Source organism: Podarcis liolepis (assembly GCF_965112155.1).
Source record: "Podarcis liolepis genome assembly, chromosome: 5".
NCBI lineage: Eukaryota > Metazoa > Chordata > Lepidosauria > Squamata > Lacertidae > Podarcis > Podarcis liolepis.
The window spans coordinates 90,750,892-90,767,962 of record NC_139556.1 but is presented as its reverse complement, the minus strand read 5'-3'; the positions used below and the strand labels follow the sequence as shown (position 1 = coordinate 90,767,962).

Genomic DNA, 17,071 nt, shown 5'->3' with positions numbered 1-17,071 from the left:
AGTGGAAGGGGGGCGGGCGTTGGGCAGGGTGGAAGAAATGACTCCACCATTTGGCAAACCCAGAGATTGCTCTGCGTTTGCGGAAATTTAATTATGGGCAAATTAGTGGTGCAGATGCCAACGCACAACGGGTTCCAAGCTCCCGCTACTCGATATGAGCTTTTCATTTAAGCGGGTAATGGAATGTGCATGGAAGAAATAAAATAATGCAACTTCTCCAAAAGGACAATTGACAGAAAACACATTTAAAATATTGGGTATGTTATACCACAGCTGCAGAACCATGTTTTCCCAAGTATGTTGGTTTCATATGCGCATAAGGACATGAGATGAGCTTGGTGGATCAGGTGAATGGCTGTGTTCTCACAGAGGCTAACTAGATGCCTGTGGGAAACCCACAAGCAAGATTTGAGAACAAGAGGGATTTCCCACCTCCTGTCATTTCCAGAAACTGGCATTCAGATGCATTACTGCTTCTGACTATGGAGTCTGAGCATAGCCCTTCTTGCTAGTAGCCCTCTCTAGGAATGATCGCTGGGTTGTGGAGCACACTTCCGTCCGCGGGCTGCCTCAGTTGTCTGCATGCGTGACCTCGGAGTGCGGAGCACACAACCCCTCACAGGTAAAGCCACAGCTGTCTGAACATCTTGCCCTCTCTCTAACCTTTTGCGGTCTCAGTAGTCTGCCGTGTCCTGTCTGTGACCTTTGTCTCAGAGACCTTTGTCTCCTTTGTCATACATTGTGCAAGGGTAAAATGACGTGGTGGAAACAGGTGCCAAAATAACTTTGTACCACCCCTCAATCTCGGGATTGGAAGATGTGTGAAGGTCACAGTCCAAAATGTATCTGACTGGTTTTGCATATTATGCCAATAAAAGGAGCCTCCACAGAGCTAGCCAGCAGCTTGCTTGCAGCTCGCCTGTGCACAGCTCACCTGCAGTACCAACTCCTGCCTCATGTCCTTCACTTCACCCTCGATAGCCCTCTCCTCCATGAATTTGTCTGATTTTCTTTTACAGTCATGCAAATTGGTGGCCATCACTGCCTCATGTGGGAGTGAATTCCATAGTTCAACTATGCACTGTGTAAATAAGTGCTTTCTTTTATAATAAATAATAATATTTTTTTATTTATACCCCGCCCTTCCCGGTTCAAAAACCGGGCTCAGGGTGGCTAACAAATTTAAAACACTTTAAACACTAAATTATAAAAGCAGCATAAAATACATTATAAAAACATGAATAACAATAAAATTCAAAAATCAAGAATCAATTAGATAATCCCCAGGGCTAGCTGGCTGAATGGGCCCTAGTACTTGGGCCAGTGAGGAGGCCAGGGGAGAATTAGCTGTGGGGTCTCAGAGCAGGTGATCTTCATAAAAGGGGAGGGGGAGGGAAGAGAAGGGAAATAAAAGATCAGGCTGAATTCAAATTAAAGCCAGGCAGAATTGCTCTGTCTTACCAGCCCGATGGAAGGAGATTAAATCCTGAAGGGCCCTAGTCTCATGGGACAGAGCATTCCATCAGGTTGGAGCCATCATTGAAAAGGCCCTAGCCCTGGTAGAGGATAGTCTGACTTCCTTAGGGCCTGGGATGTCTAAACTATGGTTATTCGTGGACCTTAAGGTCCTCTGCAGGGCATATCAGGAGAGGCGGTCCCATAGATGAGAGCCCTAAGCCACTGAATCTTCCACCATTCAGCTTTGTCGAATATCTGCAAGTTCTAGTGCAAGAAGAAGAAGAAGAAGAAGAGGAGGAGGAGGAGGAGTTTGGACTTGATATCACACCCTTCACTCCCCTTAAGGAGTCTCAAAGTGGCTCACAATCTCCTTTCCCTTCCTCCCCCACAACAAACACTCTGTGAGGTGAGTGAGGCTGAGAGACTTCAGAGAAGTGTGACTGGCCCAAGGTCACCCAGCAGCTGCATGTGGAGGAGCGGGAAAGCGAACCCGGTTCACCAGATTACAAGTCCACCGCTCTTAACCACTAGACTACATTGGCTCTCTAGGACATACACAGGAGTGCCTCTTCTGCCAGATGCCCGTTGTGTTGGGAGCATTGTTGTAAACTCAGAACCAAGACAAAGTTAGCCTTGTTGTCGTTTGTAAATGTGAAACATCTCCACATTTCACTTTGAAGTTGCACTATCTTGCAAACATTAAAAAAAAACCTAAATAGGGATTGCCAACTTCATTTCCCTCCAAATGCTCTACATCCAACAGCATTCATCATTTATAACAATAAATTATAGCATGCCATTTGCTCTGATTTCGTTTCTTTCTTTCTTTTTTTTAAGACAAGAAACAAAAATTCTCCCAACTCAGTTTGGTTCCAGTTTGGGCCAGACTAGTTTGGGAGCCCCGTGGTCAGTGCTTACTTGCCTTTAAAAGAAAATGCTAATAGCATCTAAGGTCAGATGGGAGTGGAGTGCACAGAGGACAGGCTGGTGAAATCAGATTATTCAGATTGGGACTGGAGCAGGGAGGGCTAAGCTGAATTGTACCTATGTGGTTTCCCCTGCAGGGCAAATGGTTGCAGAAGGGGACACTTCAGACTGTAAAAAAAAGAGTGTGTTTCTGGAGTTGCGGAAGGGGTTAACTCTCTCCCAGTGCTGTGGTCCCGATCCAAAATCACACAGACATACACACCAGGGTTGCTATTAACATTCTCTTGAAAGTGCATAGGATGTGTCAGGGAACTGCCATCGGAGCATCAGGTGGTGGAGGGACTCAGGGAGGAAGAAAGAGACTCAACAGCTGAAGCAGGGACCAGCAGGGGGAGGAGTGGGTCTCTGAGGGAATGCGAGCAGGAGGGAGGGCTCAGGGAAGCTTCCAGCGAGAACAGTGGGGAGGTATCTGAGTCTCCCATAGGGAGACCCACACCTCGCCGGAAACTGTCACGCCGTGAGTCCAGGAGACGCGTTTCCGTTAAGGAGCTCCTTTGCTGGAAACGCTTCCGCAGACAGCCACTGTCGGACTCTACTAGTGACTAGAGCAGACATGTCTGAGGAGCTCCGTCACACACGGAGGTTTGTGGGGTCGCACAAACTCTGAGGGAGCACGTTTTTACGCACAAGCAGCTAATCAATCCCTAACAGGATGGTATCTCAGAACTCCTGGTGCTGCAACGGTTCGCCCGTAAAACTTGGAAGGGAGGTAAAAGAAATCATTGCGGCAATAAATTATGATGATGGGGGCGGTGATAATAATCCTTTAACATATTTAACACAGGCAGAAAAAGGTTCCCTAGAAATACTGGTATCATTTTTCTTCTCTCCACTCACATATTCCTCCCCTGTCCCCTTATTTTCTAGGCAAGGAATGCTTTGTATACATATAATCCCCTTGCGCTTAATATCAGGGACAGCACACAAGCCCATCCTTCAGCGTAAAACAGCAAAAACACAAAAAAAACCCCACTTTGCACATCCCATGTCGCTGTGAATATTACAATTATGTTCCGATGTTAATCCTGCTGCAGCAATTTCCTTGTTATGATTGCCTGCGTGAAAATGCAAGAGACAGCGCACATTTCCCTTTCCAATGGAACATGACACACACTTCGAGAGAGCTGATGAGACCAAATACTCTGCAGGAACATCCATACCTTTCAAGAGAAGCAAACAAATGAGCCAGCAGCTTCTGACAAGCCATCTACTTGATAGGGGCAGAATTTGCTGAGGGAAGCCAGATTTGGCTTTCTGATTAGCCTGTCCTATCTGGTGATTTCATTAGCAATTACCTCTAATGCTGTCGAATCTTGGTATGAAAATTGCAGAGCCGGGACCCCCAGATGGTTGATGAAATAATCAGAATCGCCTTGCATTTGCACGGAACTGACATTAAATTCTGCACATTTGTCTTGCCCAAGACAGGTGAAGTTGTGCCTCTGAAAAACATAAAATTAAATTCAAGGTTAGTTTTGGGAGTCACACGTACAGCTATATTAAGTTTATCAAAACTACAGCAAATGTAGGTGATGTTTTCCTAAGCACATTAACCACCAGTATGCCTAGAGATTCGGTCAGCAATGCTACAACTTAAATGAATGTATTTTAAGAAATGTGCATGCTATTGTTGATGTAAAGACAAAGACAAATGCAATGGGAGTCCGAACAGCAGCATGCACAATAATACTGTTTTATTATTGATCATTTCAACAGGGTTCACATTGATTTATCATACTTATTTAGCCTCGCAAGCCTAAGACGTGGTGTAGGATGTTGTGACTGGAAAGCTCAAGACCCTTAGGAACAGTGGAAGATAAACCCATTAGTGTGAACCTCAGCTGAGGTTGCCTGCTGCCTTACTTCTGGTGGGAAGACAGGTGAACTAATGCCAGTATACTGGAAGAAGCAAAGATCACCAGTGTCAAAGCAATGATTCTTCAATATCAGCTTTGTTGGACTGGTCATGTTGTGCGGATGCCTGATAATTGTCTTCCAAAGCAACTACTCTATTCTGAACATAAAAATGGAAAGCGTAATGTTGGTGGTCAACAAAAAAGGTTCAAAGACTCTCCTAAGGCAAATCTTTAAAAATGTAGTATAAACACCGACAACTGGGAAACACTGGCCTGCGAGTGCTCCAATTGGAGAACAGCCTTTACCTAAGGTGTCATGGGTTTTGAAGATGCTCAAAATCAGGACAAAAGGGAGAAACATGCTAAGAGGAAGGCACGTTTGGCAAACCCTCACCATGATCAACTCCCACCCAGAAACCCATGTCCCCACTGTGGAAGGATGTGTGGATCCAGAATTGGCCTCCACAGTCACTTTTGGACTCACTGCTAAAATCGTGTTTTGGGAGACAATCTTACTTGGCTACGAGTGATCACCAAAGAAGAAGAAGACTTCTGGCGTCTCCTTCTTCAATGTCTAGTACAAACATGCTCCTGCTCATTCCACTTTCTGTGTGTACCAGAAACGTCTCACATAAGGGCCTGTGTTTCTTTTTGTTTTACCTCACTGCATTGATTTTGAAAGTGAGAGAGTGGCCCTTTGCAGAGTCCTCCACAAAACATGGAAACTTCAGGAGTGAGCAATCACCAGAGCTTCTTGCCATTGGTGACCCAGTGCATGTAGATGTGAAAACTTGTATGGATGCCCAAAAGGAAGGAAGGAAGGAAGGAAGGAAGGAAGGAAGGAAGGAAGGAAGGAAGGAAGGAAGCTTTCAAAGGAAAGGAAAGCAGCAACAGAGCAGTAATGTAGCTTCAAGGCTTCCTGAATCTACCAAAGAAAATGAGTTGCTTAGAACAACTCTTCGGGAAATAGATTTTTCCATCTCATGGGGATTTCTAAATCGTTGACAGCAACGATTGGCTTGAGCTGGGGTGGGGTGGGGGGAGTGAATTAAAAAACAAAACTTCATGGGGAATTAAGTTTAGAAAAGGAAGCAAGGCCTTTCCAGTGGATGCACATCATATGAACCATTTACCAGTGCAAATGAACAGAACAACCAATGTCAGCTTTGCATATCCTCGTTCATAAATTCATCCCAGACGGTTTTTGCACAAATCTTCATTTGGGGGGGAGGCCATCCACCACAATGGGCAGCGGAGCACTTGGCTGTGAGTTCTGGAAGTTGCCGCGCTAGACTTTTCTCACCTAGTCCGAGAGGATGGCTCCAGCAACAAGGGCTGTGGCTGCTGAAGAGGCCAGAGACCATCTTGGCTGTCCCTTTGGGCAGACCCAGGTCACTGAGCATGAGCTTCCAAAGCCGCTGCCCACCATAAACCACCATGGGCAGGATTGATAGAAAAAGCAGTGGCAATGTGCTCTGCTTACGAACATTTGTTGTTCTCTTGTTAATTATGATATTTTAAATGTGCATTTTATATTTGACTTTATTTAGTAATGTTTAAGGTTGTTGTTTTTAACTTTGCTGCAATAATTGTGCATTTTGTAGCTGACCTCTGGAATGTTTTGTTTTGGGAAAAAAGAAGAAGATAATATTTTAGTTTCCTGTTAATTATGTTGCTTGGAATGTACTTGCCTTTCTTTAGTAATGTTTCATTCTGCACTGTTTTATTTGATGTTTTAATGTGTTTGAGAAACCACTTTGAGTTGGTTTCTTAAAAAAATATAAACCGGTATAGAAATGAATAATAATGATAGTGATAATTGGGGGAGGGGGTGGGCATTCGAAGGGCCCCTGGAAACATGGATCTGGTCCTGATCAGGCTGTGCAAAATCATCCTACTTTCAGGGTGTACATGTTACGTACACTTAGTGAGCCTAGATTTTTCATGCCTATAGTCTGCAGAGCCCTATGGTCAGAAATGTTGTAGTCAGGATCTCATAGAATCATAGAATTGTAGAGTTGGAAGGGACCCTAAGAGCCATCTATTTCAATCCCCTACAATGCAGCAACCTCAGCTAGATCATACATGGCAGATGGCCATCTAACCTCTGCTTCAAAACCTCCAAGGAAGGAGACTCCACAACCTCCTGAGGGAGACCGTTGAACAGCTAGAGAATAGGGTGTCCCACAGGTCAATGCAAAACACAAGTTCGCTCCATCTGAAATGTGTGGAAGAGGGAGTGGGACCATACCCAGTGATCCCACCCTTAGCTTAACGTCTAAACAGAAGGTCTGTAGACCTTTTGGTTGATATGGTATTATGTAAGAAGGTAAAAGACCCCTGAGCAGTTAACTATAGGGTTGCGGCACTCATCTCACTTTCAGGTCGAAGGGAGGCGGCGTTTGTCCACAGACAGCTTTCTGGGTCATGTGGCCAACATGACTAAACCGCTTCTGGTGCAACAGAACACCGTGATGGAAACCTGAGTGCACAGAAATGCTGTTTACCTTCCCACCGCAGTGGTACCTATTTATCTACTTGCACTGGCATGCTTTCGAACTGCTAGGTTGGCGAGAGCTGAGACAGAGCTGGGAGCTCACCCCATCGTGGGGATTCGAACAGCCGACTTTCTGATCAGAGGCTCAGTGGTTTAGACCACAGTGTCACCCATGTATTATGGTATTATGTATCCACAAATGTACATGGTAGGTGTCCCATATGATTGGGAACCCTGAATGTGCAAATTTTCCAATTCCACATCACACCTATATACATACATCTGCAAATGCAGGCATAGGCAAACTCTAGACCTCCAGATTTTTGGGACTACAATTCCCATCATCCCTGACAACTGGTCCGGTTAGCTAGGAATGATGGGAATTGTAGTCCCAAACATCTGGAGGGCCGGAGTTTGCCTATACCTGTGCAAATGCATAGACATCTCTTATCATACTTTGAGAACGAGGTGTAAAAGATTAATACAAGCTGGAGATTTCAGGAGCAGCTCCAGCATACCATCCATGCACAACTGCAACATCTGCATGACCACTTATCACGGTTGACATAGTGCCCTCCTGTCCAGCTGTTTGAGCAAAGGAGGGATCTGTACGTGAGCACCCTGCAGTTATTTATTGTTCACTTATTTCATTCAATTCTATCTTGCCTGATCGTGGAAAAAAAGCAAAGAGGTTTTCAGAAAGAAGAAAGCAGTAAAAATATGGGCAAAAAAAGCAGGTAAAGTCAGCTGTTTAAAACTTTCACAAAATTAAAAATCATATGTACTGCTGTTGTGCTGAACAGACAGCAAAGCCCAGAAGGCAGCAAGTGACCTCAGGCCAGTCTACACAAGTTGTGGCCCACCAAGCCTAAAAATAGCCTGAAAAATAAGTGACATGGCTTGCCAGACACTTGACAGTGTCCCTGTTTTTGCAGTTCAGGTAAGGCTGGTTTACAGTGCCCTTGGTATAATGCATGCGTAGAATTGGGAAAGGACCTCCAAGAGGTGTTTGGTTTGGTGGGTCACCAGTTACACAGAGTTGTCGTTAAAGAACACGATCAAATTCAGCAAATTGCTTCAGATAGCAGCTGATTCCTGTTCAACCAAACCCCTCACACCTTGGTTCTTAATTTATCTCTACCCTCTTGAGCTTTCAGAGTTTACAAACACTTCAGAAAGATATTTAACAACCTCACACTGTGTGCCAGTTTAGAAATGCAGATTTCTTACTTTTCTTTAAAAAACAACAACACAAAACCCTACACTCCCCCAATCCTGATACACAAACATGCATGTCTTGTATTGTGGCACTGATCTGTTGATTAATGGGGATTGTGGCATGCTAAATCACTTAAGCAGTCACTAAAAGACAAGAATTAAACTACTTTATTTTAAAGAAATGTTGCAGTCCTTCACTAGACAGACCTTAGAATAGCCACACAATTTCTAAGTACTTACCTTAAGATTGACTTGCCCTCAAACTTACGGCAAGTTTGATATGGCATCAAGAATATGTCCCCACCACACCCCTTCAGTAATTTACTTATTACATTACACACAGGGACACTCTAAAGTTTCCGTAACTCTGGATATTTATTTATTTATTTATTTATTTATTTATTTATTTATTTATTTATTTATTTATTTATTTATTTGACTTCTATACCACCCTGAAGATCAAAGGGCAGTTAATTAATTAAAAAACCACAAAAATACTTAACAGCACCCACCCCTGCTGTTTAAAAGGTTATAGATTGTTTAATCAGCCGAAGGCCTGGAAGAAGAGGAATGTTTTTGCCTGGCACCTAAACAATATGTAACTAAGGCACTGGGTGGGCCTCTCTGGGGAGAGCATTCAACAAATGGGGAGCAACCACAGAAAAGGCCTGTTCTCGTGATGCTGCCTTCTGGTCCTTATTCCAAGGAAGATAGCTGGTCTGTCTAGCTCAGTGTTATCCATCCTGATTCACTAAGGATTCCCAGGATGTTAGAGAGAGGACATTTCCAACCTCACCAGGTTATACCAGGAACTGAACCTGAATCTTTCGTTCATGCAAAACAGATACTCTACCACCGAGCTACATTCTTTTGCTTGAAATAATAATAATAATAATAATAATAATAATAATAATAATAATAATAATAATAATAATTTATTTATACCCTGCCCATCTGGCTGAGTTTCCCCAGCCACTCTGGGCGGCTCCCAATCAAATGTTAAAAACAGTACAGCATTAAATATTAAAAACTTCCCTAAACAGGGCTGCCTTCAGATGTCTTTTAAAGATAGGATAGCTGCTTATTTCCTTCACATCTGAAGGGAGGGTGTTCCACAGGGCGGGTGCCACTACCGAGAAGGCCCTCTGTCTGGTTCCCTGTAACCTAACGTCCTGCAATGAGGGAACCACCAGAAGGCCCTCGGCGCTGGATCTCAGTGTCTGGGCTGAACGATGGGGGTGGAGACACTCCTTCAGGTATACTGGACCGAGGCCGTTTAGGGCTTTAAAGGTCAGCACCAACACTTTGAATTGTGCTCGGAAATGTACTAGGAGCCAATGCAGATCTCTCAGGACCGGTGTTATGTGGTCATGGCGGCAACTCCCAGTCACCAGTCTAGCTACCGCATTCTGGATTAATTGCAGTTTCTGAGTCACCTTCAAAGGTAGCCCCACATAGAGTGCATTGCAGTAGTCCAAGCGGGAGATAACTAGAGCATGCACCACTCTGGCGAGACAGTCCGCAGGCAGGTAGGGTCTTAGACAGCTGCCCTGGACACAGAATTAACCTGCGCCTCCATGGACAGCTGTGAGTCCAGAATGACTCCCAGGCTGCACACCTGGTCCTTCAGGGGCACAGTTACCCCATTCAGGACCAGGGAATCTCCCACACTCATCCGCCCCCGTCCCCCCAAAACAGTACTTCTGTCTTGTCAGGATTCAACCTCAATCTGTTAGCCGCCATCCATCCTCCAACCACCTCCAGGCACTCACACAGAGTGAAAAACCCTCTCGTTTCAGATGGGACTCAAACCAGCTCAACCCACCCCCTGGGGGGGCGGTTGATAAAGTGGGAAGCAGGCCTATATAAGGAACTTTACACATTTCCTTAATGCAGGAGACAGTGACAAACACAGCAATCCGAAGAGGAGAAGGTATTTGCTTGGGGATCAGTTTAACATCTTGGCATCAGCTGTTCAAGCACATTCTCTTCTCTGAAAAATTCTAAGCACACCGGGAAATTCCAGGGGCAAGAAGAGAGAAGATGGATTGTTAACATTAATTAATTTGCCAGTGCATTTAGCTCACTTTTTCAAGCCGGTTTCTCTAGCTTTTGCTGCTCGACATTCTGATTATTGTAATGCTGCCAGATTTTATCAGGCACACCGTATGGCATTCCTGTTTGCTACACTGCACACAGCATCTTTTAAAGGATACGTTCAGAGGGAATGGTAATGCGGGAGGAATTCATTTCAATTAGATGTTGCCACTTGCAATTCCCTCCTTGTCAGCAATCTGGTCAGCTTCAGCTGCACGCTCTGGCCCTCAAACAATTGTTCAGTAGCAAGAGAACAAGTAGCCTTCCCCAGCTTTGGCACCTTCTGGATGGTTCGGACTACAACTCCCAGCCTTGAGCATTGACAACACTTGGTGAGGCTGATGGGAGGTGGAGTCCAACAACATCTGGAACGCCAAAGGAGCCTCCACCCAGAGGAAGACTCTTAATTAGGATTTTCCCAGACATTACCAGGATTTGAAAGGCAGAATTGACATCTGGGGGTGGGGGGTGGGGAGAGATTCTGAAAGGTAGCACTTTGTCATGGATTCTTAAAAAAAGCTCTATAATTTTGAGGTGTTCCTGAGAAAAGCTCAACAACTTTTACCTTTTGAGATAGTTTCTCAAAATTCTAGTTTTAACTGCAGGGAGTGCTGAAAGAACTACTGTTCCCAGAATGCATTGTGTCCAGGTTCACTTCTTCTGGGCTGATGGAGGGAGAGGAGAGGGAGAGAGACACTGGCAGAAGAAGTAAGGTAAACAAACCTCCATTTTGCTTCTCATTGCTGCTCCTGCTTCTGCCAAGAGGGTAAGAAGGAAGGGAAAGCATCTTTAGATACTATCTCCTTGGGGAGACAAGAGGGCGACAGAAACAAGAAGGGGCAAGACAACACCGTTGGAAAGTTCCCCCTCATTTCAGATTTGGGGTGGTAGGATTGGAACCCACCATCCAATTGGAGGAGAAACTTGGAGGGTTCTTCCATCTCTAAATACATGCTCACATTTTTATGCACTATGTACAAGTTGTCTCGAACGTAGAAGAAGGTGAGGTACGAATGAGACGTAATTTTCAAGACAATACTTACGGGCATGCATCCTGCTCAAAAAATGTTAAGGGGTTTTTCTCATCTCTGGTTGATGAAAAAAAATACTGCTTATGAGTAACGAGATAGAGTATTTTATAATATGGAAAATGAATTTCCAATACCAACAAGGGGTGTTTAAAATTTTATAATGTAATTATGTAGTGCTGAGCAGTATTTTTATTAAATAGCATCATCCCTCATGTACGCAATATTGATGAATTTGTGACATTGGTGTAGTAGATCAATAGTACTTGTATCTCAATGCCTAACTGCTTGGTTCAACTTTTATTGCACTAAGTATCAGAATATAAATGGCCCCGTAAAAACATAAACCTGAGAAATACTGTTTAACTTTGGTTAAAGAAGTCTTGACTCCTTAGTTCTGAGGACATTTACATAGAAGCAAAGAATAAATTCAGGGGTCAGAGGAAAAAGTCAATTAGAAGGCTCAAATATTGGAGGAGAGACAGTACTGCGAAATATACTGCTCATATACACCACCCACTTGGTGTCTACCAGATTCTCTGGACTCCAGGAGGGCCTGCCCAAGACATTTTGGTACCTGAGGCAAACCACAAAATTGTAGCTCCACACCAGGGAAGAAGCAGCGAATGAAGATCTACATCAGGAACAAGGTGGGGGGATCAAATCAAAAGATGTAATGGTGGGGAGGGGCCCACTCTGAATCATGCTGGAAGGATCCAGAGCAGAAAGCAGCCCCCTGCCTTTTCCTCCTCAGGGGTGGGAGGAGACCAGCAATGCCTGCTATTCACCAAGAGGCTGCTGTAGAAGCTACATGGGGCAGGGGAACTGCTGAGGAGGGGGCAGATCCAGCCTCCAATGAGTACAACACAGCTGTTGCTACAGCAGCAGCAGGTGATAAATTCTTTGCAGGCTGGATCTGCTGCTCATGTGAATCCTGCAGCCCGAGGCGATTGCCTCCCCTTGTCTCATGGGTGGGCCGGCCTTGGGTTTCAGTTCCCAACACAGCCATCCTTGTAGAGGCAGATGGGAGTTGCATGCTCCAAAACATCAGGAGGACACCCCAGGGCAGATCTACTGTGAAGCTAATGAAGCTTAAGCTTCATCCCGGAGAGACCCCGGAATTGACTTTAGTCCACATTGCTTTTTTTAAAAGGGTGGGTGGGTGTCTAGTAGACCTAGTTTGAGTTACATTGATTTGAGTCAAACTGATTAATTGTCAGGTTTAGCGCTTCTCCCACGCAAGACATGGAATGCTGGCAGTTTAAGTAGCTGAGGTTTATTTCTCAATAACAGGCTTACAGCAGTCCAAGCTTCCACAACGCATCCTTCACCATCAGAGTCTGTTGACTCGACTGGCTTCTGACCCCTCCCAAGGTCAGATATACACCACTTCCTTCCCCGCCTCCTGCTCGCCTGCCTCTGCTCTAATCACTTGCTCCGCCTCCTACTTCTTGGCGACTCAGGTGCAGCCAATTCCTCTTCTTCTGCAGATTCCTCTCTGCTTGGAGTGTCCCTGACATTAATCTTTTGTTGTATATAGTTCAACAATCCCAAAGTTTGAGAGTCAGTAGCACAGACATTGTAAGGGTGTGGTGCTCTGTTGTGGAACAATCCCATTGAAAAAGATAACAGTGGTTACCCAGACCTTACTGCTGGTTGTGAAGGGGCCCCCATAACAATTCAAGCTTCAGGGCCCCAACAGTGTAAGTCCGCCACAGAGGACACCGCCAGGGGGTAATGGTATGCACACAAAAAAGGAGCGTTACCAGGTCATCTCCCCACAAAGGAGAACCTCACGGATATATATGTGGGTCATTGCCCGACAATATTCATTAATTCAGGACTGAGCAACTTGGGACCTTCCCGTTGTTGTTAGCTCCCACCAGCTCTAGCAAACATGGCCAACGTTCAAGGATGATAGGCATTACTATTCTCCAGCCTTGCATTAAATGGCACCATTTGTGAGAAACACCACATCCAAATGGGGGCTAGAGACGCTTCTGCTGAAATAAATGGGTCTGTGGTCACATCCCATAAAAAAAGAAATTTTTAGGGGCTACAACTTCTTTATCATTAACAGTGAATATCTCTGATGAAAACTGTCAAGTGTGCAGGAACTTGTTAAGGCAGGAGCCTTCTTGTGACCTCCCTTGGCTTGCCCAATCAAGGGTAAAACTGATTCTGTCTTGCTCTGGAAGAAGTTTACTGTTCGTACCCTGATGGCTACTTTAGAACTGCATGGATTGAGAACTCTTCCTGCTGTAGCAAATGTACGTAAACCTGAAGTCCAGTGACTGCAAACATTTGCCTGCCTCGGGCCACAGCTTAACTGACAACTTATCAGCAGCGTTGCTCAGCAGGTTTTCTTGCCTCCCAGTGTTGGCAGACTGTGACAAAGCCTTCATCTTGAAGCATCTGGCAATATTTAGTGGCACTACCTAATAATAATAATAATAATAATAATAATAATAATAATAATAATAATAATACCCCGCCCATCTGGCTGAGTTTTCCCAGCCACTCTGGGCAGCTCCCAATCAAGTGTTAAAAACAATACAGCGTTAAATATTAAAAACTTCCCTGAACAGGGCTGCCTTGCCTGAGTGTAGTCCATTTGGCTCCAGATTCTGACAGCACATCTGCCCTTGAACCACAGGAACACAAGAAGCAACCTTATATTGAGTCAGACCATTGATCCATCTTGTTCAGTATGGCCCAACTGGCAGAAGCTGTCCTGGATTTCAGACAAGGGTTTCTCCCTGGATTTCAGACAAGGGTCTCAGCCCTATCTGAAGATGCCAGAGCTTGAACCTAGAACCTTCTTTATGCAGTGCAAATGCTCTACCACTGAGATATGACCCTTTGCTATGGCATGGCATGAGAAGCCGATTTTGCTTAACCTATTCCTGACTTGATGCTATTAAAATGGAAAGGTATCTCCCTCCCTCCATCTCCACTGACAATCTCTTTTTACATTCGCTCTCGCCCATGCAGAGATTCTGGAATGGCAGACATCTTTGGATGTGCCTACACTGCAGCTTCAGATGTTCTTTTGCAAGCAGTATCCAAGGAGCTCCTTGAGATTCCCTAGAGTGTTAGTGCCAACTCATGAACAGATGGAATCTGTGCTTCTCAGTGGGTATAGAGGAACAGAATACTCCCCACCAACTCTGGAGTGGAAATTGGGTTAATCTACCACAACACCAGGCTGCCTTAGCATCTGTTTCTCGTGCAGATGGGAAAAGCTGGTGAGACAAGCCAGCCAGCTGCCAAGCCATCTAGAAAGCAACATGTTTGAGACTGCCCCACCTACAGCAGACTGTGCTTTTCTAAGCAGGGGTATGGGCTATCTTCTGGATCCCTGAGCAATTCAGTTGAGTTACAAAGGTCTGCATTGCACATTACTGCCCTCTTGGCTTCATCGCACTGCAGAATGTAAGCCCACAGTAGAAAGGTCCTAGAATGCCAACGACACTAAGCATTTAGTAAGACCAATGATTAGAGATGTTGCTGACCTTCCTAATCAAACACATGGATTAGCCAAGTGCACTTCCACTCCAATTCACATCGCTAGCTGAGAATGTAAAATGAGAGTTTGACCATGTGCATTCAGCGTTCAGCTGATCAGGCACTCAAGGAAGCTGTGCTGTCAAAATCAGCACAGAACTTCCAAATGAAGCTGAATGTTGCAAGATTCAAGAAAGACAAAAGAACATACGTCTCAGATTTGAGCATCAAGTGCTTACACTGTGACAGAGCAGCTTTAATGACTTCCATCATAAACGTATTTATTAAGTCCACCTTACATTCAAAGAAACAGCCATGTGAAGCTTATTTTAAATTACAATATACCGTATTTTTCACTCTATAACACGCACCCGACCATAACACGCACGTAGTTTTTAGAGGAGGAAAATCCGTAGGCATGCCACCCGTAGGCATTCCCTCCATAACACGCACAGACATTTCCCCTTACTTTCTAGGAGGAAAAAAGTGAGTGTTATGGTGCAAAAAATACGGTAATAGCAGAATAGCCAAACACTGATTTAAACAACCAAGTTTATCTCTATGCTGAAAGAATTTGTTAGTAAACAAGTTCCCCCCCCCTAAAGCCTTAGATTGTTAAGCAATTGTATTCTCATTTCAACTTACGCACATCATAATTTGAATCTACATATATGATATGCTCAGCTTACTAAAAAATAACTAGAATATTAATACTGATTGGGTTAGTTTTGAGGGCAGCTTGAAGCCATTCTTGATAAAAACCACTCTGCAGTGGTGTAAGGAGAAAATAACTTCAGCAAAGACAAAGCATCAATGACAGAGCAGATTAATGTTAACACCTTCTATATCCCCTGACTCTAGGGTTTTCAAATACTTCATAATAAAAGTAAATAAGGATTTTCATTTAAAAACCCCCATATATCTGACACTGGATATATATTTGCTGAAGTCCTACATAGCCAGAATAAAATTAGTGGGTGGTTGCGGGAGCCATTTCTGTGGATTTTAGGACCAGAGTTAGAGTTCCATTGTAATCATTGTTGGCATGCATCTGTCTTGAGAGACAATGGAGTGTGCCTTCAGGGGTGAAGACAATCACAGCGCCTGCTGTGGCTGCAGAAACTGGTAACTCACAGCTGCTGCCTCCTGTGTTTGTTTTGCTGCATTAGCAACACCAAAGTGATCTGTCCAAGGTGCAAGCCTGAGCAGAGTGCCTGGAGGTTCTAGGCTGCCCAGACGACAAGACCTCCCTGTGCACTGAATCCCACTGATCCATCTTGACTGAATGTTGCTGTGTGATTTCCTCAACACACTTCACACTACAGTAAGGAGCCAAGCTAGCTATCAGATGCACACAGAACAGTTGCAAAGCTCCTTGCTAAAATTTAAGCTTGCTGCAGGGCAAGGTAAGCAACAAAGATGCTGTGCTAATACCAACTTCTACTTTAAAAATAGTGCTTAAATATGGTTGGGGTTAGGATTCCCTGTGTGTCTTCAATTTGAAGCAGAGCCCTGGAGAGGGTTCAGATAATATTTGCTCTGGTTCCCTCTAGGAAATAACTGTTCGCGCAAAAGTCTATCCCTCTGATCAGGGCTACAACAAATAACTTTTCCTACAATCATGGCCACACGTAGCCACAAAACCTCTCCAACAACTCATTCCCACAAACATTCATCTGATGTCTGAACAGGATGTTTCCTGTATCTGAAAATACTGGTTCACTAACTTTTTAAAAAATGTGGAATGCTACTGCGCCCTGACACAATTCTTGCAAAGCCTCTTAGGGTTTTTCAAATTTGCAAACTCATCATTGTTTGGTGAATGAACGCTCTTGACCACAAGGGGGAAAGGTGGAGGTGCAATAAGAACTGTAAGTCCCATCCACTGACCACCACCACCTTGATTTCAGCTAAATCATACCACTCCAAGCTTTTTAAAGACACTAGCTGGTGGAGGGGGCAATATAAAAAAAAATGGGTGCATTAGGACAGGAATGGGCAAACTGAGATCTAATGGCAACTATATACTGTAATTCATTGGCAGTCAATCAGCATGGGTTTCTGACTCCCAATTGTTTTCCAGTAGCAAGAACAAAATTTTCTCCACGAAAATTAAGGAGCTGAAATTAACGAAGCTAACCGGGGTGAGCTTTTATGTGACTGGACTGTGAGGTGAGAGAAGTTCTGTTATTGAAAACAAATTCCTTTGCTTAGAATGTGCTCAGAGACATCTTGTCCTTGAATGCTATCTGCATTACTTTTGCACCTGGCTCTGACTGGTATATCTCAGCAATCCAGTAAAAAAGAAAAAGAAAAAAAGATATAGGTCTGATAAACCTGAAGTCTGCCCACCCCTGCATTGCATTTTCTTGCTAGCACCTCCTCTTATCCAAGCACTATCCTCACCTCTCTTTCTCAAATTC

At 44.3% G+C, this 17,071-nt stretch overlaps 1 protein-coding gene across 5 annotated transcripts in view; it reads right to left on the bottom strand.

Annotated features, from left to right (window-relative positions):
* The window catches only part of NAALADL2 (N-acetylated alpha-linked acidic dipeptidase like 2), a 644,561-nt gene that overhangs the window by 140,908 nt on the left and 486,582 nt on the right, over positions 1 to 17,071 (bottom strand). For all 5 annotated transcript variants that reach the window (XM_083504077.1, XM_083504078.1, XM_083504075.1 and 2 more), the window contains one exon: positions 3,741 to 3,887. In XM_083504077.1, coding sequence (XP_083360203.1) covers positions 3,741 to 3,887 — 147 coding nt within the window. The remainder of the gene's footprint in view (positions 1 to 3,740; positions 3,888 to 17,071) is intronic.